The sequence below is a fragment of the Stenella coeruleoalba genome (assembly GCF_951394435.1).
Source record: "Stenella coeruleoalba genome assembly, chromosome: 2".
NCBI classification, from domain to species: Eukaryota; Metazoa; Chordata; class Mammalia; order Artiodactyla; family Delphinidae; genus Stenella; species Stenella coeruleoalba.
This window is the reverse complement of record NC_137147.1, coordinates 143,667,698-143,694,658: the sequence shown is the minus strand read 5'-3', so window position 1 is coordinate 143,694,658 and position 26,961 is coordinate 143,667,698. Positions and strand designations below refer to the sequence as shown.

At 38.2% G+C, this 26,961-nt stretch overlaps 1 protein-coding gene across 3 annotated transcripts in view; it reads left to right on the top strand.

Annotated features, from left to right (window-relative positions):
* Positions 1-26,961, top strand: part of USP3 (ubiquitin specific peptidase 3) — a 213,358-nt gene that overhangs the window by 177,183 nt on the left and 9,214 nt on the right. For all 3 annotated transcript variants that reach the window (XM_079912024.1, XM_079912023.1, XM_079912025.1), the window contains 2 exons: positions 1,819-1,925; positions 2,101-2,181. In XM_079912024.1, the coding sequence (XP_079768150.1) occupies positions 1,819-1,925; positions 2,101-2,181 (188 nt within the window). The remainder of the gene's footprint in view (positions 1-1,818; positions 1,926-2,100; positions 2,182-26,961) is intronic.

Sequence of the window (26,961 nt, the reverse complement as noted above, 5' to 3'; positions counted from 1 at the left end):
TTTTTGCCAGTAAGGAAGGAAGCCCTTTCATAGAAAAGAAAGCAAACTTTTAAAATAATAGAATTGCTCAGGTAAGTTTTGTCTGTCTCATCATTGCAGTAGGTCTAATTTGGAGCAACTTGAAGTACGGTTCAGTGTATTAGGAGTACTATTGACTGCAAGTGACAGAAACCACCTCAAACTGCTATTAGCGAAAAAGAGCAATATACTGGCTCAAGTAACTGCATAAGTGCACAAAAGTTATTATCTGTGTTCACTGGAGTACTGTTAATGACAGCACACAAATGAACCTCAGTATCCATTAATACTTTTGTTTTTATTCTGATTCATCTTTATTTGTTCTGTTGACAATTTTATGTGGGTTCCTGTTGTTGCAGTGAAACCCAAAGCCATTTTGGGGTGGTTTTTTTTGCGGTACATGGGCCTCTCCCGTTGTGGAGCACAGGCTCCGGATGCGCAGGCTCAGCGGCCATGGCTCACGGGCCCAGCCGTTCCACGGCATGTGGGATCTTCCCGGACCGGGGCACGAACCTGTATCCCCTGCATCGGCAGGCGGACTCCCAACCACTGCGCCACCAGGGAAGCCCGCCATTTTGGTTTTTAAAATAATATTTTTTTATTGAAGTATAGTTGATTTACCCATTAATATTATATATTAGTTAAATTAAGAGAAGGAGCATAGTGTCCACAGCAGGTGCTCAGGTCAGGCCAGCTGTGTGAACTTGGGCCAAGTTATTTAACCTATGAACCTCAACTTCCTGGTCTGCAAAATGGGGATGATCTTATCTACCTCAGAGTTGCTGTGAGGATTAATTGATTTACATGGAAAGTACCTAGAATGGAGCCTGGCATGTAAGTGCCAAATAATACAAGTGCTTGCTAATCATGCTGTCACTGGTGCACTTTCTCAGCTGTTCTTGTGCATTCTCTGTCCATACCGTGGCAGGCTGTGCACCTGTGAGTTACATGTCCAAGATACTTAGGAAAGAAAAGCAGAAGGCAGGTATGATCCTGATTATTGTTATAAAAGATGCTTACAACACTCTAAGGTCTTTCTTTTTGCTAAGCACTTGTCTAAAAGCACTGTAGGTATATTCCCATCTCATCGTCACCAGGCCTCTGAGGTAGATAGATGTTATGCCTGTTTCACATTTGATGAAGCTGAGGCACAGGGAGGTTAAGTAATATTAGGACAGTTGGTTTCTTATTGTTCTTAAAGTGCTGTACATATTTTTTTATCTCCACAAGGGAATTATTATATTGTTTTAAGTGAGCTTTTTAAAAGGCTTGCTGATAGTAAGATCCAGCACTTCAAATGTGAAGTCATATCTCCACCGGTGATTACTAAATTTGTTTACCTCATTTTCCCCAAATACGACCATCTAAAAAAACCTGAAACTATCTTTGATCAAGGTTGTTGTTCAAAGTAAAGTAATTGAGAGTGCTCCCCATAATATGAGAAGTCTTGCAAAGGGTCCAATCTAAGGCAGTTCCCTCTTTTCTGAGGGGTATAATTGAGGGAAAGGGGTCCTGTTGCCCTGAGTACAGACAGGCACGTACGTGATCTGTTAGTAATGGCAAATGTTCAGTGTTTGTTTGTTAGGAACTTTTGTACAAAGTAGTGGGTTTGGGAGAGGAGCTGGGGGAAGGACAGTGGCTTAAACCTTTTATTTGGTATACATCTATATATAGCTTCAAAATTTTTGTTATAATTTAAATTAATAAATGATATATATATACACACACACACCCCAGAGCCACCTCCACGTATGTATTTTAGTTTTTTACTGAGATGTTTTCCTGTGTGATTTTCTCTAGAAATGGAGCGTCTACAGTTGTCACGGCTATATTCGGAGGCATTCTCCAAAATGAGGTTAACTGCCTCATATGTGGGACAGAATCTAGAAAGTTTGATCCATTCCTAGGTAAGACATATTTGGCATATGGAGATACGATATTGTATTAAAATAATAACTGTAATGTTTCCTTTGAAAACTAAGACAGTAAAGAGATAAATCCTTAAAAATACATCAATTTTTGAAATTATTTTTTGAATGTGGTTATATGCCTTTAACAGTTGTTTTCCTGTTTCCTTTTAAGACCTTTCATTAGATATTCCAAGTCAGTTCAGAAATAAACGCTCTAAGAATCAAGAAAATGGACCAGTTTGCTCATTACGAGGTAAAGATACTTTGATGTTCTAGATTTTTTCCCCCTTGAAATACCTAATAATTGTTGTAATTAATTTGCGTTATAACTTAACAAAAGTCAAACCTGAATGTCTCTTCTTGTACAAAAAAATTCTGTTTAGCAAGAATGCCTGCCAGAGATACTGACCTGCCAGGTGAAACATATTTCTCACCTTTCTCCTCTTTTTAAAACTAGTTTAAAATTGAAAGTTTGTAACAAAACTTTTTCTGATCTAATGAAATAGAATTTATTCTATGGATATTCCACTAGTAACCAGAGGAAGAAAGAACCTCAGGAAAGTTTTATAAATTATGGTGTCATTCACTCTTTTGTATGACTAATAATTTGAGAGCTCTCTTGATGACATAACTGTTGGCTAAGCCTGAGGCCTTGCTTTTAATTGCAAGATACAAATTCACATTTACTTTCAGAGATTTCTGAACAGATTTTTTCCTTGATGAGTATTAACTACTTTAGTCAAGGCAGAAGACCTGTCCTTGACCAACCACTAAAATGACTAATCGTTCTTTTTAGTCATAGAAAGAAGAAACTAGGATAGAAAAAAGAAAGAGGATTAGTATGTGTTCTGTCATTAAGTACCTCTATAGTGAAGGCAAATAAAGTTTCTACCCTGAATTACATGTTCACTAAACGTTTTAGGGAGTACTGTCAAAGAGTTTTAGGTAGTATTGTCATAATGATTAATATACATATAATGTAAACTTTTCTTACAAAACAGAAGATTCTGTTGGTCTAAAACTGTACTGTCCAATATGCAACCATGAAGTCACATGTGCCTATTTAAATCAATCAAAGTGAAATTTCAAATTCCGTTGCTCAGTTATACTAGCCATACTTAGAGTGCTTGGGAGCCACCTGGGGCCAGTGGCTACTGTAGTGGTCAGCACAGGTGCAGAACATTTCCACTGTTGCAGAAAGTTCTACTGGACGGTGCTGCTGTAGAAGCAAATTATCCTGTAAAATGGATATGAAAACACGTTGTAGATGCTTTTAGTTTGTTCTCCACCTATACAACAGTGTTGATTGTCTCTTTTGAACAGGAGTACAGAAGAAATTTAAGGAAGCCCCATCCATGCCACTTCCCTCTAAAATATGTGGCTCTAGTATGTTTCTCTAAAACTGTTTTTGGCCTATTTGAGATTAAGAAAATATCACAGTATACTTGATAGCAAGTGTCTGTCAGATCATTTTCCCTTTATATTTATGGCATATGAATACAGGCTAACTTAAGCATAAAACAAATATTATTTGATCATTTATTATTTGATCATTTAGAGGGGAAATCAGTGAAAGTTAAAGGAATTAGCCTCAAATTATATAATCTAAATTAGATTGACTTCATCTTAAAATTTCAATAACACTAATAATATTAATGTAGTAAAAAATACTGTTCCTTAATATATATATCTGGGTATCTATTTGAATCATAATTCCTCATGTTAAACAAAACCGTTAGTCCAGATGATTTTTGACTGATTGATTGGAAGACCCAGAGACACTCATTTGTTCAGGTTTCTTCCCTCCTTCCTTCAGTGCTGATTCCCCCCACCCCTCCTGAATTGGTCATACATGGTTCTTATTGCCTCTGTAACATTTCACTTAAACTTAATGCCCTAATATGAGAGATGTTCCTTTCTTGAGACCATCCAGGAGAGTGTATGACACAGCTTACTTAGGTGGTTGACTGGTACTATAAACAAGAATAGTGGCAAATGGAATTTGCCTCATATCCCAAGTAGTATTTTTCTTGCCTCCTTGAAATCTGATAAAGATCGGTATTAGCATCAGGGGGCCCAGACCATCCTGAGGTGTTGAGGGTTTGGCTAGAAACATGTTTCCTGTATTCTCAGCTGGCTTTCCTTTGAATTCTCAGACTTCATTTTGTTAAAGAGCTTACTGTCAGCTTTAGAATTTCTAAACCATGCAGTATCTGCGAAATGCAACAAAACGAGATTTTCAGACGATGCTGGTGGTTTTCAAGAAGGCATCTAGTAAAGGACCCAGAGGGCTAGAAAAATTTCCAGATGAAAAGGCAGCATATTTCAGAGACTTTCACAAGGTAACTGAACAGTACAACATCAAAAATATAACCAGGCTGCCTCGAGAGACAAAGAAGCACATGCAGTGGCAATTATCTTTCATGATGAAGCGTCAACGACATTTGCCTGTGAGGGCTCAACTTCTGCTTAAGAATGAGGGAGAGGCTGGAGACAAGATGGTGGAGTAGAAGGACTTGAGCTCACCTCCTCTCACAAAAACACCAAATCACAACTGCTGAACAACCATCAACAAAAAAGACTCGAACCTACCAAAAAGATATTCTACACCCAAAGACAAAGAAGAAGCCACAATGAGACGGTAGGAGGGGCACTTCTACAATATAATCAAATCCCATATCTGGCAGGTGGGTGACCTACAACCTGGAAAATAATTATATCGTAGAGATTCCCACAGGAGTGAGAGTTCTGAGCCCAATATCAGGCTTCCCAGCCTTGGGGTCTGGAATCAGGAGAAGGAGTCCCCAGAGCATTTGGATTTGAAGGCCAGGGGGGCTTCAGTGCAGGAGCTCCATAGGACTGGAGGAAACAGAGACTCCACTCTTGGAGGGCACACACAAGTTTTCACATGCACTGGGACCCAGGGCAAAGCAGTCATAGGAGCCTGGGTCAGACCTACCTGAGGGTCTTGGAAGGTCTCCTGGGGATGTGGGGTTTGACTGTGGCTCACTGTGGGGACAAGGACACTGGTGGCAGACGCCCCAGGGAATACTCAATTGGTGTGAGCTCTCCTGGAGGTCACCATTTTGGCAAAGAGACCTGACCCCACCCAACAGCCTACAGGCTTCAGTGCTGGCACACTTCAGGCCAACCAACCAGCAGGGTGGGAACACAGCCCCACCCGTCATCAGACAGGCTGCCTAAAGTCATCCAGAGCCAACAGCCACCTATAAATACACCTCCTGAGATGGCCCTGCCCACCAGAGGGACAAGACCCAGCTCCACCCACCAGGGGGCGGACACCAGTCACTCCCACCAAGAAGCCTGCACAAGCCCCTGGACCAACCTCACCCACCAGGGGGCAGACACCAGAACCAAGAAGAATTAACACTCCTGCAGCCTGGGGAATGGAGACCTCAAACACACAAAGTTAGATAAAATGACATCACAAAGAAATATGTTCCAGGTGAAAGAACAAGATAAACCCCCAGAAGAACAACTAAATGAAGTGGAGCTAGGCAATCTACTTAAAAAAAATTCAGAGTAATAACAGTAAAGTTGATCCAAGATCTCGGAAACAGAATGGAGGCACAGACCAAGAGGATACAAGGAATGTTTAACAAAGAGCTAGAAGCTTTAAAGAACAAACAAGATGAACAATACAATAACCTAAATGAAAAATACACTAGAAGGAATCAGTAGTAGAATAAATGAGGCAGAAGAACGAACAAGTGGGCTGGAAGACAGACTGGTGGAAATCACTGCTGTGGAACAGAATAAAGAAAGAAGAATGAAAAGAAATGAGGACAGTCTAAGAGACCTCCAGGATAACATTAAACATACCAACATTCGCATGATATGGGTCCCAGAAGGAGAACAGAGAAAGGGCCTGAGAAAATACTTGAAGAGAGATAATAGCCAAAAACTTCCCTAACATGGGAAAGGAAACACACAGTCAAGTCCAGGAAGTGCAGAGAATCCCATACAGGATAAACCCAAGGAGGAACACACCAACAAGACACATATTAATCAAATTGACAAAAATTAAAGACAAAAAGAAAATATTAAAAACAGCAAGTGAAAAGCAACAAATAACATACAAGGGAATCCCATACGGTTATCAGCTGATTTTTCAGCAGAAACTCTGCAGGCCAGAAGGGAGTGGCATGATATACTTAAAGTGATGAAAGGGAAAAACCTACAACCAAGAATACTCAACCCAGCAGTGCTCTCGTTCCTATTCAACAGAGAAATCAAAAGCTTTACAGACAAGCAAAAGCTAAGAGAATTCAGCACCACCAGTTTTATGACAAATGCGAAGGGAACTTCTCCAGGTGGAAAAGGCCACAGCTAGAAATTTATGAATGGGAAAGCTCACCAATAAAGGTAAACATATAGTAAGGGTAGGAAATCATCAAACCACAAATATGATATCAAAATCAGCAATTGTGAGGAGAGTACAAATGCATTTGAAATTAAGAGACCAGCAACTTAATCCTGTGTGTGTGTGTGTGTGTGTGTGTGTGTATATATATATATATATATATATATATATATATAGACTGTTATATCAAAACCTCAATGTAGCTGCAAACCAAAAATCTATAACAGACACACGAAAAAGAAAAAGCAGTCCAAACACAACACTAAAGATAGTCATCAAATCACAAGAGAACAAAAGAGGAAGGGAAGAAAAAAGACCTACAAAAACAAATCCAAAACAATTAACAAAATGGCAATAAGAACATACTGATAATTACCTTAAACATAAACAGATTAAATGCTCAAACCAAAAGACATAGATTGGCTGAATAGATACAAAAACAAGACCCATATATAAAAACAAGACCCATATATATGCTGTCCACAAAAGACCCACTTCAAATCTAGGGACACATACAGACTGAAAGTGAGGACATGGAAAAAGCTATTCCATGCAAATGGAAATCAAAAGAAAGCTGGAGTAGCAATACTCATATCAGACAAAATAGACTTTAAAACACTGTTACAAGAGACAAAGAAGGACATTATAAAATGATCAAGGAATCAATCCAAGAAGATATAACAATTGTAAATATATATATATATATATGCACTCAACATAGGAGCACCTCAATATATAAGGCAAATGCTAATAGCCATAAAAGGAGAAATCAACAGTAACACAATAATAGTGGGGGACTTTAACTCCCCCCTTACATCAATGGACAGATCATGCAGACAAAAAATAAATAAGGAAACACAGGTCTTAAATGACACATTAGACCAGATGGATTGACATTTATAGAACATTCCATCCGAAAGCAGCAGAATACACCTTCTCAAGTGCACATGGAACATTCTCCAGGATAGATCACATGTTGGGCAACAAAGCAAGCCTTGGTAAATTAAAAAAAACTGAAATCATGTCAAGCTTCTTTTCTGACCACAATGCTGTAAGATTATAAATCAACTACAAGGAAAAAAACTAAAAAAACAAACATATGGAGGCTAAACAGTATGCTATCAAATAACCAATGGATCACCGAAGAAATCAAATGAAAATGAAAGCCAAGATGATAAAAAACTTATGGGACACAGCAAAAGCAGTTCTAAAAGGGAAGTTTATAGCAAGACAATCTTACCTTAGGAAACAAGAAAAATCTCAAGTAAACAACCTAACCTTACACCCAAAGCAACTAGAGAAAGAAGAACAAACAAAACCCAAAGTTAGTAGAAGAAAAGAAATCATAAAGATCAAGGCAGAAATAAATGAAATAGAGATGAAGAAAATAACAGAAAAGATCAAGGAAACTAAAAGCTGGTTCTTTGAGAAGATAAGCAAAATTGATAAACCTTCAGCCAGACTCATCAAGGAGAAAAGGGAGAGGGCTCAAAAAAATAATAAAACTAGAAATGAAAAAGAAGTTACAGTGGACACCATAGAAATACAAAGGATCATAAGAGACAAGCAACTATGTGCCAATAAAATGGACAACCTAGAAGAAATGGACAGATTCTTAGAAAGGTACAAACTTCCAAGATTGAACCAGGAAGAAACAGAAAATATGAACAGATCTATCATAAGCACCAAAATTGAAACTCTGATTTTAAAACTTCCAACAAACGAAAGTCCAGGACCAGATGGCTTCACAGGCAAAGTCTATCAAACATTTAGAGAAGAGTTAACACCTATCCTTGTAAAACTATTCCAAAATACTGCAGAGGAAGGAACACTCCCAAACTCATTCTATGAGGCCACCATCACCCTGATAACCAAAACCAGACAAAGGTACCACAAAAAAGAAACTTACAGGCTAATATCACGGATGAACATAGCTGCAAAAATCCTCAACAAAATACTAGCAAGCCAAATCCAACAATACATTAAAAGGGTCATACACCATGATCAAGTGGGATTTATCCCTGGGATGCAAGGATTTTTCAATATTCTCAAATCAATCAGTGTGATATATACCACATTAACAAATTGAAGAATAAAAACCATATGATCGTCTCAAGAGATGCAGAAATAGCTTTTGACAAAATTCCAACACCCATTTATGATAAAAGCTCTTGAAAGTGGGCCTAGAGGGAACCTACCTCAACATAATAAAAGCCATATATGACAAACCCACAGCTAACATCACACTCAATGGTGAAAAGCTGAAAGCATTTCCTCTAAGATCAGGAACGAGACAAGGATGTCCACTCTCCCCACTTTTATTCAACATAGTTTTGGAAGTCTTAGCCATGGCAATCAGGGAAGAAAAAGAAATAAAAGGAATCCAAATTGGAAAAGAAGAAGTAAAACTGTCACTGTTTGCAGATGACATACTACGCATAGAAAATACTAAAGATGCTACCAGAAAACTACTAAAGCTCTTCAGTGAATTTGGTAAAGTTGCAGGATACAAAATTAATACACAGAAATCTCTTGCATTCCTATACACTAACAACTGAAGATCAGAAACAGAAACTAAGGAAACAATCCCATTTACCATCACATCAAAAAGAACCAAGTACCTAGGAATAAACCTACCTGAGGAGGCAAAAGACCTATACTCGAAAAACTGTAAGACGATGAAAGAAACTGAACATGACACAAACAGATGGAAAGATATACCACATTCTGGGATTGGAAGAATCAGTATTATCAAAATGACTATACTACCCAAAGCAATCTACAGATTCAATGCAATCTCTATTAAATTACCAATGGCATTTTTTACAGAACTAGAACAAAAAATTTTACAATTTTAATGGAATCACAAATGACCCCAAATAGCCAAAGCAGTCCTGAGAAAGAAAAATGGAACTGGCCTCAAAACAAATATAGATCAATGGAACAGGATAGAAAGTCCAGAGATAAACTCATGCACCTATGGTCAACTAATCTGTGACAGAGGAGGCAAGAAAATACAATGGAGAAAAGATAGTCTCTTCAATAAGTGGTGCTGGAAAAACTGGACAGCTATGTGTAAAAGAATGAAACTAGAATATTCTCTAACACCATACACAAAAATAAAATGGATTAAAGACCTAAATGTAAGACTGGATACTGTAAAACTCTTAGAGGAAAACATAGGCAGGACACTCTTTGACATAAACGGCAACAAAATCCTTTTGGATCCACCTCCTACAGTAATGAAAACAAAAATAAACAAATGGGACCTAATTAAACTTAACACCTTCAGCACAGCAAAGGAAACCATAAAGAAAACAAAAAAAGACAACCCTCAGAATGGGAGAAGATATTTGCAAATGAAGCAACTGACAAGTGATTAATCTTCAAAATATACAAACAGCTCATGCACCTCAATAACAAAACACCAAACAACCCAATCAAAACATGGGCAGAAGACCTAAATAGACATTTCTCCAAAGAAGACGTACAGATGGCCAAAAAGCACATGAAAAGTTGCTTACATCACTAATTATTAGAGAAATGCAAATCAAAACTACAGTGAGGTAGAATGGCCATCATCAGAAAGTCTACAAACAATAAATGCTGGAGAGAGTGTGGAGAAAAGGGAATACTCTTGCACTGTTGGTAGGGATGTAAATTGGTTACAACCGTTATGAACAACAGTATGGAGGTTCCTTAAAAAAGTAAACTAGAACTACCATATGACCAGCAATCCCACTCCTGGGCATATATCTGGAGAAAACCATAATTTGAGAAGATATATGCACCCCAATGTTCACTGCAGCACTATTTACCATAGCCAGGACATGGAAGCAACCTAAATGTCCATTGACAGAGGAGTGGATAAAGAAGATGTGGTATATATATACAATGGAATATTACTCAGCCATAAAAAATAATGCCATTTACAGTAACACGGATGGACTTAGAGATTATCATACTAAGTGAAGTAAGCCAACAGAGAAAGACCAATACCATATATTGCTTATATGTGGAATCTAAAAAAAAAAACGATACTAATGGATTTATATACCAAACAGAAATAGGCCCACAGACATAGAAAACAAACTTAAGGTTACCAAAGGGGAAAGCAGGGCAGGGGATAAATTATAATAGGGGTTTGGGATTAACATATACACACTACTATATATAAAATAGATAACCAACAAGGTCCTACTGTATAGCACAGGGAACTATACTCAATATTTTGTAATAACCTATAAGGGAAAGGAATCTGAAAAAATCGATATATGCGTATGTATAACTGAATCACTTTGCTGTGCACCTGAAACCCAGACAGTATTGTAAATCAAATACACTTTAGTAAAAAATAAACAAATAAGTAGCTTACATCAGCTTTAAAAACTATATGATGGGGTGTGGTAACGCTTCATTCTCTTTTTGTTTACCACTAATATCAATTAAGGGCAGTCATTTTTCTTGGACAGTCCATAGTGTGATGAATTTTAGTTGAGGAATACACATTTGTTTATTAAATGGGGATGGAGATGTGTGATTACCTGAGAAGTCTTGCTTTTACATGCTTAGACATCTAGTTGGCTAGAATTACTTATGTGCTTTTTGGATCTGTAATTGTTAAGGTTAGTTTTCATTTAAAAAGGAAAGGTGATGGTGAGAAAGACCACTGTCATTTGAAATCATTTAACTGAAAGGGTGTATGGGAGGCTAAAATAACCCCATGTCTAAACCCTAACAAAGATACCATCTGAAAGGAAAAAAAATGTAGCTTTATCTTACTAATACTATAAAGAATCTTAAATAAAATGTTAGCACATAGAGTCCAGTAGTGTCCTGAAACAGTAATATACAGAGATCAAGTAGGATTTATTTCAATAGTGCAAGACTGATTTAATATTAGAAAGTATAATTTGTTGGGAGAAGAAAAATCAAAATGCCCAAATAGGTTTTGATAAAATTGCAAATTCATGACTGATTAAAAGAAGAAAAAAAAAAGCCCTATTATTATAGGAATAGACATGTTCTTAACTTGTTGAGGATTATCTATCAAAAGCTGCCAGTGATCATCACAGTTAATAGTGAAGCACTAATGACTTTCCATTACAGTCAGGAATCAGCCAGGAGGACTGCTGCTGTGGGACAAGGCAGTAGACAAGGAAAAGAAATAAGTAGTGAAGAGGAAAGACCAAATTATTACATACCTAGAACATTTCAAGAGAATCAGTTGGAAATTATGAAAGAATGTTTAGCCCTAGCTATCTCTGGAACGCAGGAGACCTGCTTTCCTAGCCCTCAGTTAACAAAAAACAAACACAGATATTGATTTGATAAATAAATGCTTAATGTGGAGCTAAAAAGCTTAGTCAGATGGCCAAATAGAAAATAGGCAAAAACCAACTGCTTTCTTATACATAGCAAAAGATCCTATTCACAGTTGTATTAAAAACTCAAAAGTACTTGAGGATAAATTTATTGAGAAATATGCAAGACCTAGATGAAGAAATTATAAAAGGACAGAAAAAACTAGAATTAACAGAGCCATGTCATATTCTTGGATGGGAACACCCAGTATGACAGGGATGTCGTTTTCCCCCAAATTACTTCTTACATTTATTCTAATTAGTTCAGAAGTTCTTCTATAAGCAGATACTCTTAAGAGGAGCTAAAAAAGTTTTAAAACAAAAATAATGGAGCAGGACAGAGATGACATAGGTAGTGTCCTGGAAGTACTATGTATATGGGAATTAACTAAATGGCAAAGGAGACACTTCAAATTAGTGGAGAAAATAAGAAATTACTATAGGTTGTATTAGTGTAAATGAAAATTTATGTGGGAATCATTAATTTCATTCCTAACTCATATGTTTTCCCAGATTAATTTGAGACTTCAAGATTTAGTGTGAAAAATAAAACCACAAGGGCATTATAGTAAAACATCTTTTTGATCATGTTGTAGGAGAGAGCTTTGTAAGTATATCATGAAGGCTAGAAATTCATAAATTTAACTGTATAATGGTAAAAGATACCATAAACAAAGTAGAAAAGATGATAAACTTGAAACTAATATTTGTAACATATATGAAAAAAAGTACACGGGCAAAATATATGAATAAGAGAAATGCACATGGTCAATTTAACATCTGGAAAAATACTAAGTCTCATTTATATTCAAGAAAGTGTAAGTAAAGCAAAATTAGTCAAGATGATAAAGACAGATAATATACACTGTTAGTGAAAGTTTCGTAAGGTGGGCACTCTCATATATTGCTGTTAGGAGTATAAATTGGTACAGTCATTTTTGGAGGGTAGTGATCACCATTATTAATGGGCTTTTTTTTTAGACATAGTAATTTCATTTGTGAACGTGGACAGTAACATATGTAAAAGATATTCATGGAAACATTGCTATTGCAAAAAATCAGAAATAACTTATGTGTCCACCAGTAGGGCATTGGTTTAATACACTGTGCTATGTAACATTTAAGAAAGATAAAACTGATCAACAGCTAGGCCACAGAAAGAAAGCTACAAAATACTGTAGAGTCAAACACTATCCATGGAAGTATATATATAGAATTATTCCATGAATTCTTCCATTTTATAATATTAAAAAAATTCTTGAGCAGTGTACACCTGTTCACAGTGACTATCTTAGTGGGTAGTGGGATTCAGAAAGAAATGGAACTGGGACTATTTTTCATCTCTTTTATATTGTTTGAGTTTTTTAACTTAATGTATCACCTTTATATATTTGTTTTGGGGGAGTAAAACAAAATGTGGATTATTTATGCATACTTCCCAATTACTGCTTTGTTTAATTTATATAGTGTATAAAGTGATCTAGTAACTTCAACAAATCAGTGTTATTCCCTGCTCTCTACAGAATGCTGTTTAACAGTTGATGTAATGAGTTAGACTGACATTTATGAAATATATGCCCTGAAACCTTTAAGAATCTTAGGAGTTTTAGAAGCCACCTTGGCATGCATACACACACACACACACACACACACATACACATATATATATGGCATATATATATACACACACACACACAAACACACACACATATATTTTTCCCTCATGAAACGCAGTAAAGTACAAATGAAAACGTTAAGCTGTTTTCTCAGATCCTTAATGAAGGTAAGTAGAGAACAACAAAACTTGGCTGAGTTGTGAGTGATGGGTGCCTAGTAGACTGGTCACCGGCCATGTGACTCAGTTCTACATGTGAGCTCTGACGTGAGATTCATGTTCATGCTGCTGCAGAATATTACACTGTAGTACATTTCGGGGTCATTCAGACTTTTCAAATAGTTAAGATGGCAGTTGTCAGATCTGTGAATGTCAAGGAGATGCTGTATCTAGGCAGTCCTCCTTTTAAAGAAATGTTTGTGTGCATATGTTTCAAACAAAAAAAAGCAAAATTCTTTGTATGTTTATTGTAGAATTTGGGGACAATTCAAAAGAGCACAAAGAGAAAAAGAAACATCCCTTCTAAACTTATTTCCAGAAATACCATGGTTAAGGATATTTTAACTTAAAAACTCCTTTAAAAGCTGCTTTATATAAAGGCAGCACTTGGAACTTCAGAATTGTTGTGAGTTATTATTTTTTTAACCCATAGAAGCCATTACACATAGGCCTTATCTTTTCAGGAGAACTAAAGAAGCTTTTTTACACCCATAGGGAGGTGATTGTGGTAGTGGGGGTAGTTCTCTACAAATCCAGCAAGGATTTATAATGTCGTTTCTTCACTGAAACTACTCCCTAGAGGCTGCCCTTGGCACAGCAGTTTCCTGGCCTGTCATTGTCTGGGGACAGCCCCAGGTGTGGGCTTCCTGTGCCTGTGGCAGCGCCAGGGAGAGTTGGGAGAACAGAGAGAGAGAGAGAGGGCTCTGAGAGGCAGCTGGGGCCACCGTTTTTAAAACTGAGTGTTGGAAAAACTAGGCTCAGCTTTTATTGCTTGCGTGTGAATCGTCTGATGGGCTTTTCATGGCTTCTGTTCCATTTTGGTTTATCATGTACGGCCTCACATGAAAAGGAGGCAACTCTGCACTATCTTGTACATAAGTCAGTTGTGGGACCACTTACTTGGTGGTCACCCCATAAGTTTAAGCCTCTCAAAAAGTCAGGGAGGAAGAAAAATACAAAGGAAGAAAATGTTGGAAAGCAAAAAGATGCTGGAGGAAGGAAGGTGAAACTGTGTTGGGGAGAAGAAAAGGACTGGACGGTTGCTAGAGGGAGGGGCTTTGTTTTCAGAAAAGGAGCAGGATGATGCAGGGCCAAGGCCAGATGCTGTGGCTCTAGGCCTGTGTGTGGAAAGTGGGTGGGGCCTCCCCACGGAGGGAGACCTGCAGGGCGGCCGCAGAGGCGCCCACCCGTGTCTTAGCAGGGAGAAGAAACCAGAGAGCACTCCAGTACTTCTGGGCATTTTACATTTTGGTCTCAAAAATGCAGCTGAGTCGCTGTGAAATGTTGATATATTCTTTCAATAATCTCAACATTTGTAAGGGTATCATATTCCTGAAATTAGAGGGTCTAAGTAATTATCAACGGAGACTTTCACAATGCCACCTACTAACTCATTAGTAACCCCGTCTGAATGACTGCATGCTTCCATACACAGGAAAGTGGTTCAGTGCAGGTTAAATATAGGAAAAAGATGCTTCCCCACCATCGAGTTGTTTCTGCTTCTCAGTGTTATGTGGCTGGGGAGACTTGGGGAATGGATGTCTTGCTAGCAAATCATACCACCACCTGGTTAATGGGACGGAGAAGCTGAGTGACCGAGTATCTCAGAGTCATCATTCTTGCTTACTCTATTTGTTTATGAAAGAAAGCTTCAGGCAGATATTGATTTTCACTTATTCAAAAAAAAAGTGTGTTTATGCTGGTAAAATATACGTAAAATTTACCATGTTAATAATTTAAGTGTACAATTCAGCAGCATTCAGTAAACTCACAACATTATGCAACCATCGCCACTATTTCTAGAACTTTAGAAATCATCCAAAACAGAAAATGTACCAATTAAACATTCATTCCCCATTCCTCTTTCCCTAGCCCTCGTACCTCTATTCTACATTCAATGAATCATACTATTATCCTTCTGTGACTGGCATATTTCATTTAGTGTAACGGTTTCAAGGTTCATCCATACTATGGCATGTATCAGAATTGCCTGCCTTTTTAAGACTGAATAATATTCCATTGTACATATATACCACATTTTGTTTATCCATTAATCTGTTGATGTAACTTTGGGTAGCTTTTACCTTTTGGCTATTATGAAGAATGTTGCTGCAAACGTAAGTATACTTACGTTTGAGTCTGTTTGAGTCCCTGCTTTCACTTCTTCTGAGTGTATACCTAGGAGTGGAATTGCTAGATCATACGGTAATTCTTTAACTTTTTGAGGTACTGCCAAACTGTTTTCCACAGGCAGGCACCATTTTACATTCCCACCAGCAATGCATGAGGATTCTAATTTCTCCATATTCTAGCTAATACCTGTTATTTTTCAGTTTTTTTAAAATAATAGCCATCATAATGAGTGTGAAGTGGTATCTCATTGTGGTTTTGAACTGCCTTTTACTAATCATTAATGATGTTGAATGATGTGCTTATTTGGCCATTTGTATATCTTCTCTGGGGAAATGTCTAAGTCCTTTGCCTATTTTTGAATCAAGTGGTTTATTTTTGTTGTTGTTGAGTTGTAGGAGTTTTTTATATATTTTATCTATTAATCCCTTACTGGAGACATGATTTGCAAATATTTTTCTCCCATTCTGTGGTTAGTCTTTTCACTCTGTTGTTAGTGTCCTTTGATACACAAAAGTTTTTAATTTTGGCAAAGTCCAGTTTATCTAATTTTTCTTTTGTTGCCCCTGCATTTGGTATCATATCAAAGAAATCATTGTCAAATCCAAAGTTATGAAGCTTTTCCCTTATATTTTCTTCTAAGAGTTTTGAATTAATTTTTGTTTATGGTATTAGGTAAGGGTCTAACTTCATTCTTTTGCATGTGGATATCCAGTTTCCCTAGCACCATTTGTTGAAAAGACCGTCATTTCCCCATTGAATGATCCTGTTGCTCTTGTCAAAATTCTATTGCCCATATATTTGAGGGTTTACTTCTGGACTCTGTATTCTCTTTCACTTTATGTCACTACTACAGCTACGTATGGAACAATTTCCTCTGAAAGAGCCCTGAAAACTAACTTTATGTCAGTACTACACTATGGCTTTGTAGTAAGTTTTGAAATCAGAAAAGTGTGAGTCCTGCAACTCTGTTCTGCTTTTTCAGATTGTTTTGGCTATTTGGGATTCTTGGAGATTCCATATGAATTTTAGAATGGGCTTTTCTATTTCTGCAAAAAATGCCCCTGGGACTTCTACAGAAATTGCACTGAATCTTTGTACTTCTATCGGTGGTATTGTCATGTTAACAATATCAAGTCTTCCAATCCATAAACGTGGGATGTCTTTCCATTTATTTAGGTCTTTATAAAATTTTTTTCAGCAGTGTTTTGTAGTTTTTAGTACAAATCTTTTGCCTTCTTGAGTTAATGTTTTACTAAGTATTTTATTCCTTTTAAAAATGCTATTATAAATGAGACTGTCTTATTTTTGGGTTGTTCATTGTTAGTGTACAAAAACAACTGATTTTTTTGTGTTGATTCTGTATCCTGTAACTTTACCAAACTGGTATATTAGCTTTAGCAGTTTGGTTTTTTATTTTTAGAGTTTTCTACATAAAAGATCGTATTATCTGCAAACAGATAATTTTACTTTTTCCTTTCAGTTTTAATGCCTTTTCTTTTTCTTGCCTATTTGCTCTGGCTAAAATTGCCAATACTATGTTGAACAGAAGTGGCAAAGGCATCTTTGTCTTGTTCCTAATCTTAGGGGAAAAGCTTTCAGTCTTTCACCATTCAGTATGATGTTTGCTTTGAATTTTTCATACATGACCTTTATCATATTAAAAAAGTTGCCTTCTTTTCCTAGTTTGAGTGTTTACATGCTGATTTTTAAATGTGGAAAATTATATTTTTCCTTCCTATGTATATAATCCCATTCCCCACCTCCCCCTCCTTCCCTGCAAGGTTATAGCTTTTCACACAATGCAACAAATACTTGCTGATGGAAGTTCTTGTAATTTCAGCTTCAGAGATTACAAGACCATAGTGATCAATCTAAAGGGATTCACAGTACAAGCCAGTCTGTGGTATAGTCAGTGCTCTTGTAGCTAGAGATGTGTGACTTCGGAGGTCCCTAAGGGCAGCATCACTCTAAGTTTAATATTTGTTACTTGCTTCAGGAAATAAAAGGAGGAACCATCCTTGAGATAAAATAGCAAGTTGGCAATGTAGTATTAACGAAATCTATTAGGACAGGGTTAAGAAGGAAGGGTCACTTCCCCTGGAGGTTGGGAAAGGCTCAAAAACAAAAAAAACCAAAACGTGAAAAGTTGAGTTGAGGAGAGGCAGTTGTGGGATGTACATTCCGGGTATTGGGATCAGGGAGCAAAGGTATACTCAAGAACACCTGCAGGGAATTGTACCAATGATCTTTTTAGTTCAGTCTCCCAAGACAATAGAAATAAAAACAAAAATAAACAAATGGGACCTAATCAAACTTACAAGCTTTTGCACAGCAAAATAAACCATAAACAAAACAAAAAGACAATCTACATAATGGAAGAAAATATTTGCAAACAAAGCAACCGACAAGGGATTAATTTCCAAAATATACAGACAGTACATACAACTCAACAACAAAAAAACAACCCAATTGAAAAATGGGCAGAAGACCTAAATAGACATTTCTCCACAGAAGAAATACAAATGGCCAATAGGCACATGAAAAGATGCTCAACATCACTAATTATTAGAGAAATGCAAATCAAAACTACAATGAGGTACCACGTCACACCCGTCAGAATGGCCATCATTAAAAACTGTACAAATAACAAATAGTGGAGAGGGTGTGGAGAAAAGGGAAATCTCCCACACTGGTGGGGGGAATGTAAGTTGGTGCAGCCACTATGGAGGACAGTATGAAGGTTTCTTAAAAAACTAAAAATAGAGTTGCCCTATGATCCAGCAATCCCGCTCCTGGGCATATATCCAGACAAAACTCTAATCCAAAAAGATACATGCACCCCCATGGCAGCACTGCTCACAATAGCCAAGATGTGGAAACAACCTAAATGTCCATCGACAGATGAATGGATAAGAAAGGTGTGGTACATATACACAGTGGAATACTACCCAGCCATAAAAAAGAACAAAATAATGCCATTTGCAGCAACATGGATGCAACTAGAGACTATCATGTTAAATGAAGTAAGTCAGAAAGAGGATGACAAATACCATATGGTATCACTGCTATGTGGAATCTAAAATATGACACAAATGAACCTATCTGCAAAACAGAAACAGACTCACAGACATAGAGAACATACTTGGGGTTGCCAAGGGGGAGAGGGTTGGGGGAGGGATGGATTGGGAGGTTGGGGTCAGCAGATGTAACCTTTTATATATAGAATGGATAAATAATAAGGTCCTACTGTACAGCACAGAGAAGTATATTCAATATCCTATGATAAACCATAATGGAAGAGAATGTAAAAAGAATGTATATATACATATAACTGAATCACTTTGCTGTACAGCAGAAATTAACACAACATTGCAAATCGACTATACTTCAATTAAAAAAAGAAGAAGAAGAAAAAAAAGAATGCATGGGGATTCCAGCTCAAGACAGTGACACAGGAAGATTCTGAGCTTAACTCCTTCCATGGACACACCAAATCTACAGCTACGTATGGAACAATTTGCTCTGAAAAAAACCCTAAAAACTAACAGTGACTCCTGCACATTGGGCAAGTAAGAAGGGAACCACATTGTAGTGGGTAGGAGAGGCTGAGACACAATCTCACCATAAGCCCACACCCAGGGCAGCAACCCACATAGGGAGGGAACTCAAAACCCAGAGCTCCTCCCTTCACCAGGCACCCCACCTTTTAAGACCTGCACTTGAGAAGCGAGGCCTCAAAACAGCTTTGAAAACCAGCAGGGCTTGCATCCACCAGACCCACAAGACTCAGAAATGGCTCTTAAAGGGCTTGTGCACGGACTCACTCGCTTTAGGGGCCCATGCAGAAGCAGACCTTTGAAAAGCACCGAGACTTTATGTGAGGCTTATTTGCTGACCTTAAAGCATCAGCCTGAGGGGCAGGGGCCGGCTGAGATACCCTCCAGGGATGGAGGCTGGTGGTGCCATCTTCATGCTCTCCCTTTGCCTTGGTAAAACCTGCCGGAGCTGTGGGGGTGGGGTGTGTGTGTGTGTGTGTGTGTGTGTGTGTGTGTGCGCGCGCGCGCACGCTGCTTTGGGTTGCTGCCATCTTTACACTCCTTTTCTGTTTTGCTCCAGACAGCAGGCACCATCTTCAGGCTCTCTGCCATGCTCCAGAGCACCTGGAGGGGAACTTTCACATGCATCCGGTGCCCCAGTTTTGGCAGCTCCCGTCAGGGGATGCCCCTTTATCACCTGGCTCTGGGGGCCAGAGGGGCTTACATTCATTCCTGCATCCCATGAGACTATGACAATGGAGAGACAGTTCTTGGCAGACTGCCATCCCCACAGCATTGCACAGAAAACAGACAGACATGCCCTGTCTTTCTGAGGCTTTGCTTGTCCAGGAGCTTTGGCCTGAGGGGCAGGCTTCTGGTCTGGCGCAGTTCTAGGGACCTACAGAGTTGCTCTCAGGGAGTGGAGGCCAGCAGATGCAACCTTTGTGTTCTAGCAAGGCTAAAGCCTTGCTCTAGCTCACCAGTATCTTCCAGAAAGGAGCTTATACCCTTGCCTGGCACTCGGATTTTTGTAGCTGTTGTCAGGGGACACCTTTACGTCACCTGGCTGTGGTGGCCAGCAGGGCTTATGCTCACAGGTCCCAGAGGACTGTAGCCAATGGAGAAAGAGCTCTTAAACAGCTATCACTCTCCAGGCACAGCAAGAAGCAACAGACTTAGGAGCTCAGCCTTTCTCTGAAAGAGGCCTATATGCTTATCATCATAGCTGCAGCCTGAGGGGTAGGCTTCTAATTAGACACACACCTAAGGGCTGACTATAATCCTTTCCAGAGAACCTGGAGGGTGGGTGCTGTCCTCTCCTTCTGCCATGCTCCACAGTTCCATTATATCCTGAAGGGGAGCTCTTAGACATGTCTGGTGCCCCATTTTTTGTGACTGCAGCCCATGGGATGCCCCTTGACTGCCTGTCTCTGGAGGCCACGGGGGAGGGACTTGTGTTCCTGGGTCCCACAGGACTCTAACCATTGAAGATAGTGCTTGGTAGGCTACCACCTCCAGGGCACTGCACAGACAGCAGACTAAAACCCCAAGTCTTCCTGTAAAAGAGGCCAATTTACTTTTCCTGGAGCTTTGGCCTGAGAGGCAGGCTTCTGGTTTGGCACACACCTAGGGGCTTATAGAGGTACTCTCAGGCAACACAGGCCAGGGAGGTCATCTTTGCACTCTCCCTCTGCCTTGCCACAGCTCACTGGTATTTCCCAGAAGGGAGTTTATACCCTCGTCTGGACCCCAATTTTTTGACTCTGGTGGGAGGGACACCTCCAGCTTTGAGAGACAACCAAGAGCTAGGGCATGGTTGAGCAATATGGTTCATCTCCTACACAAAGTCCACTCCTTCAGGACTGGGAGAGGTGGCTGTGGTATCTCATGCACAGAGTCGAGCAAAATGAAGAAACAGAGGACTATGTTCCAAACGAAAGAACAAGATAAAACCTCAGAGAAGAACCTTAATTAAACAGAGATAAGTAATTTACCTGATAAGGAGTTCAAAATAATGGTCATAAAGATGCTTACCATCTCAGGAGAAGAATGGATGAACGACAGTGAGAACTTCAACAAAGAGATAGAAAACTCCCATCAGGACACATCATTAAAGTGTCAAAAGTTAAAAACAAGGACAGAATCTTAATCTTTCAGCAGAAACTTTGCAGGCCAGAAGGGAGTAGCACAATATATTCAAAGTGCTGAAAGAAAAGAATTTCCAACAGGAATATTCTACCTGGCCAATTTATCATTCAGAATTGAAGAAGAGATAGTTTTCCAGACAGGCAAAAGCCAAAGGAGTTCATCACCACTAAACTGACCTTACAAGAAGTGTTCGACTTCTTTGAGCTGAAAATAAATGGCACTAATTAGTAACAAAAACATAAAGTATAAATTTTACCATTAAAGGTAAATATATATAGTAAAGGTAGTGGATTAATCAGTTAGAAAGCTAGTATGAAGGTTAAAAGACAGAAGTAGTAAAATATACAATAATTAGTTAAGAGATACACAAGATAAAAAGATGTGACATTAATTATACTCTAATAAAGATGTTAAAGATGTGATATCAACAACATAAATGTGGGCAGGAGGAAATGGAGCTTCAGAATGCGTTTGAACTTGTTATCAACTTAAAATAGACTGTTACAAGTTTTAAGTCTAAAATATATTATGTAAGCCTCATGGTAACCACAAAGTAAAAACCTACAGTAAATACACAAAAGATAATGAGAAAGGAATTTAAGCATACCACTAAAGAAAGTCATCAAACCACAAAGGAAGAGAGCAAGAGAAGAAAGGAACAGAGAGGAACTACAAAAGAGCCAGAAAACAATTAACAAAATGGCAGTAGGTACATACCTATCAATAATTACTTTAAATGGACTAAATTCTCCAATCAAGAGACAGAGCAGCTGAATGGGCTAAAAAAATAAGACCCATCTATATGCTGCCTACAAGAGACTCACTACAGATATAAGGACACACAGAGTGAAAGTAGAGGGATGGAAAAATATATTCCATGCAAATGGAAACCAAAACAAACCTAGGATAGGTATGTCAGACCAAATGGATTTTAAAACAAAGACTGTAATAAGACACAAAGATGGGCATTATATAATGATAAAGGGGTCAATACAACAAGAGGATGTAACGTTTGTAAATATTTAGGCACCCAATATAGGAGCACCTAACTATATAAAGCAAATATTAACCAACTTAAAGTGAGAAATAGACAGCAATACAATAAATAGTGGAGACTTTAATGCCCCAATTACATCAATGCATAGATCATCCAGACAGAAAATCCATAAGGAAACACTGGCCTTAAATGACACATTAGATCAGACAGACTTAACAGATATATACACAACATTCCATACAAAAGCAACAGAATACACATTCTTCCCAAGTGCACATGGAATATTCCCCAGGTAGATCATATGTAAGGCCACAAAATAAGTCTCTCTTTTTTGGTCATACTGTGTGGCTCATGGGATTTTAGTTCCTAGACCAGAGATTGAATCTGGGTCCTTGGCAGTGAAAGCATGGAGTCCTAACCACTGGACCACTAGGGAATTCCCAAAACAAGTCTTAATAAATTTAAGAAAACTGAAATCATATCAAACATCTTTCCCAGCCATGATGGTATGAAAGTAGAAGTCAACTACAAGAAGAAAATTAGAAAAATGACAAACGTGGAGATGAAAACAACTTGCTACTGAACAACCAGTAGGTCAAAGAAGAAATCAAAAGAGAAATCAAACAGTACCTTCAGACAAATGTAAAGGGAAGTAAAACATACCAAACTTATGCGACACAGCAAAGGCAGTTGTAAGAGGGAAGTTCACAGCAATAAATGCTTACCTCAAGAAACAAGAAAAATCTCGAATAAAGAACCTAACTCTACAGCTCAAGGAACTAGAAAAATAACAAATGATATCCAAAGTTACTAAAAGGAAGGAAATAACAAAGATCAGAGCAGAAATAAATGAATTAGAGACAAAAAAGACAACAGAAAAGATCAATAAATCTAAGAGCTGATTCTCTGAAAAGATAAACTAAGTTGCCAAACCTTTTGCTATGATTTACCAAGTAAAAAAGAGAGGACTGGGAATTCCCTGGCAGTCCAGTGGTTGGGATTTTGTGCTTCCACTGCAGGGGGCGTGGTTCAATCCCTGGTTGGGGAACTAAGATCCCACATGCCATGTGGCATGGCCAAATAAATAAGTAAAATCACGTATTAAAAACTATTTTAAAAAAGGACTCAAATAGATAAAATCAGAAATGAAAGAGGAGACATTACAACTGATAACCACAGATATACAAAGGATCATAAGAGACCACTAGGAACAATTACATGCCAACAAATTGGACAATATAGAAGAAATGGATAAATTCCTAGAAACATACAACCTACCAAGACTGAATCATGAAGAAACAGGAAATGTGAACAGACTGATTACTAGTAAGGAAATTGGACCAGTAATCAAAGCCTCCCAACAAACAGTAGTCCAGGACCAGACAGCTTCACTGGTGAATGCAACCAAACATTCAAAGAAGAATACAATCCTTCTCAAACTCTTCCAATAAACAGAAGAGGAGGGAACACTTCCAAACGCATAAGGCCAGCATTACCTGATACCAAAGTCAGACAAGGACACCACAAAAAAAGAAAGTTACAGGCCGGTATCACTGATGAACATAAACACAGAAAACCTCAAAAAAATATTAGCACACCCAATTCAACAATACATTAAAAGGATCATATACCAATGATCAAGTAGGATTTATTTCAGGGATGCAACAATGGTTCAGCATCTGCAAAGTCGATCGATTTGTTTTACCACATTTACAGAAATGAAGGATAAAAATCATATGATCATGTCTATACATGCAGAAAAAGATTTGAGAAAATTCAACATCCATTTATGCTAAAAACTCTCAAAGTGGGTACAGAGGGAATACACCTCAACATAATAAAGGCCATATATGTCAGGTCACACAGCTAACATCATACTCAATGGTGAAAAGCTGAAATCTTCTAATATCAGGAACAAGACAAGAATGCCCACTTATGTCACTTTTATTCAACATAGTATTGGAAGACCTAGCCAGAGCAGTTAGGCAAGAAAGAAATAAGGGCATTCAAATTAGAAAGGAAGATGTGAAACTGTCACTATTTGCAGATGACATATTATATATAGAAAATGCCAAAGACTCCACCAAAAAAACTGTTAGAATTAAATTCAGTAAAGTTGCAGGATACAAAATCAACGTACAAAAACCTGTTGCATTTCTATATGTTAACAGTGAGCTATCAGAAAGAGAAATTAAGAAAACAATACCATTTACAACCACATCAAAAAGAATAAAATACTTAGAAATAAATCCAACCAAGGATGTAAAAGACGTGTACTTGCATATACATCATTGATATTATGTATAAAATAGACATACTGTATAGCACAGGGAACTCTACCTAATGCCCTGTGGTAACCTAAATGGGAGGGAAGCCCAAAAGGGAGGGGATATCTCTATGTGTATGGCTGATTCATTTTGTTGTGCAGTGGAGGCTAGCACAACATTGTAAAGCAACCATACTCCAATAAAAATTAATTAATAGAAAAGACGTGTACTTGGAAAACTACAAGACAGTGATAAAAGAAATTGAAGGTGACACGAACAGATGGAAAGATATAGATATACTGTGCTCACAGATTGGAAGAATCAATGGTTAAAATGACCATAATACCCAAGACAATCTACAGATTCAGTACAATTCCTATGAAAATACCAATGTCATTATTCACAGAACTAGAACAAATAATTCTAAAATTTGTATGGAATCACAAATGACCCCGAATAGCCAAAGCAATCTAGAGAAAAAAAGAACAAAGCTGGAGGTATTATGCTTCCTGATTTCAATCTGTACTACAAAGTTACAGTCACCAAAACAGTATGGTATTGGCACAAACACAGACACATAGATCAATGGAACAGAATAGAGAACCCAGAAATAAACCATGCATACATGGTCAGTTAATTTATGACAAAGGAGCCAAGAATATGCAATGGGGAAAGGACCGTCTCTTCAATAGATGATGTTTGGAAAACCAGACAGCCATATGTAAAAGAATGAAACTGGACCACTATCTTACACACAGATTAACTCAAAATGAGTTAAAGAATTGAATGTAAGACCTGAAACCCTAAAACCCCTAGAAGAAAACATACACAGTAAGTTCCTTGACCTCAGTCTTGGTGATGATTTTCTGGATCTGACTCCAAAAGCAAAGGCAACAAAAACAAAAACAAGTGGGACTACATTAAACTAAAAAGCTTCTGCACAGCAAAGGAAATCATCAACAAAATGAAAAAGCAACCTACTGAATTTGCATCATATATCTGATAAGGGGTTAATATCCAAAATATATAAAACACTTGCACAACTCAATAGCAGAAAAAAAAATCTGATTGCAGTCGACCCTTGAGCAATGAGGGGGTTAGTCCACGTATAATTTATAGTCGACCCTTCATGTCCACAGTTCTTCTGCATCCATGGATTCAACCAACCACAGGCCATGTAGTACTTACTACTAAGTGTGTATTTACTGTAAAATACATGTATTTATATAGTAGTAAATACATGTAGTATTTACTACTAAAAAATATCTGTATGAGTGGACCTGCATAGTTTAAATCTGTGTTGTTCAGAAGTCAGCTGAAGGGGGCTTCCCTGGTGATGCAGTGGTTAAGAATCCACCTGCCAATGCAGGGGACACGGGTTTGAGCCCTGGTCCGGGAAGATACCACATGCCACAAAGCAGCTAAGCCTGTGCACCACAACTACAGAGCCTGCGCTCTACAGCCCATGAGCCACAACTACTGAGCCCACATGCCACAACTACTGAAGCCCGTGCACCTATAGCCTGTGCTCTGCAACTGCAACAAGAGAAGACACCGCAATGAGAAGCCCGCTCACCACAATGAAGAGTAGACCCTGCTCGCCGCAACTAGAGAAAGCCCGCACACAGCAATGAAGACCCAACACAGCCAAAAATAAATAAATTAAATAATAAATTTTTAAAAAGTCAGCTGAAGGAATGGGCAGAAGATCTGAATAGACATTTTTCCAAAGAAGACATACAGAGGGCCAACAGGTATATGAAAAGATGCTCAACATTATTATCAGGGAAATAAAAATCAAACCCACAGTGAAATACCACCTCACACCTGTAAGAATGGCTGTCATCAAGAAGACAACAAATAACAAGTGTTGAGGAGGATGTAGAGAAAAGGGAACCCTCATACACTGTTAGTGGGGATTGTAAATTGGTGCAGCCACTATGGAAAACAGTATGGAGGTTCCTCAAAAAATTAAAAATAGAACTGCCTTATGATCCAGCAATTCCACTTCTGGGTATTTATCCAAAGAAAACAAAAACACTAATTTCAAAAGATATATGCACCCTCATGTTCATTGCAGCATTATTTACAATAGCCGAGATATGGAAACAGCCTAAGTGTCCACCGATGGGTGAATGGGTAAAGAAAATGTGGTACGCACACACACACTCACTCACTCACATGCACAATGGAATATAATTCAGCCTTGAGAAAGAATGAAATCTTGGGACTTCCCTGGTGGCGCAGTGGTTATGAATCCGCCTGCCAATGTAGGGGACACGGGTTCGATCCCTGGTCTCGGAAGATTCCCACATGCTGTGAACCAGCTAAGCCCATGTACCACAACTACTGAGCCTGTGCTCTAGAGCCT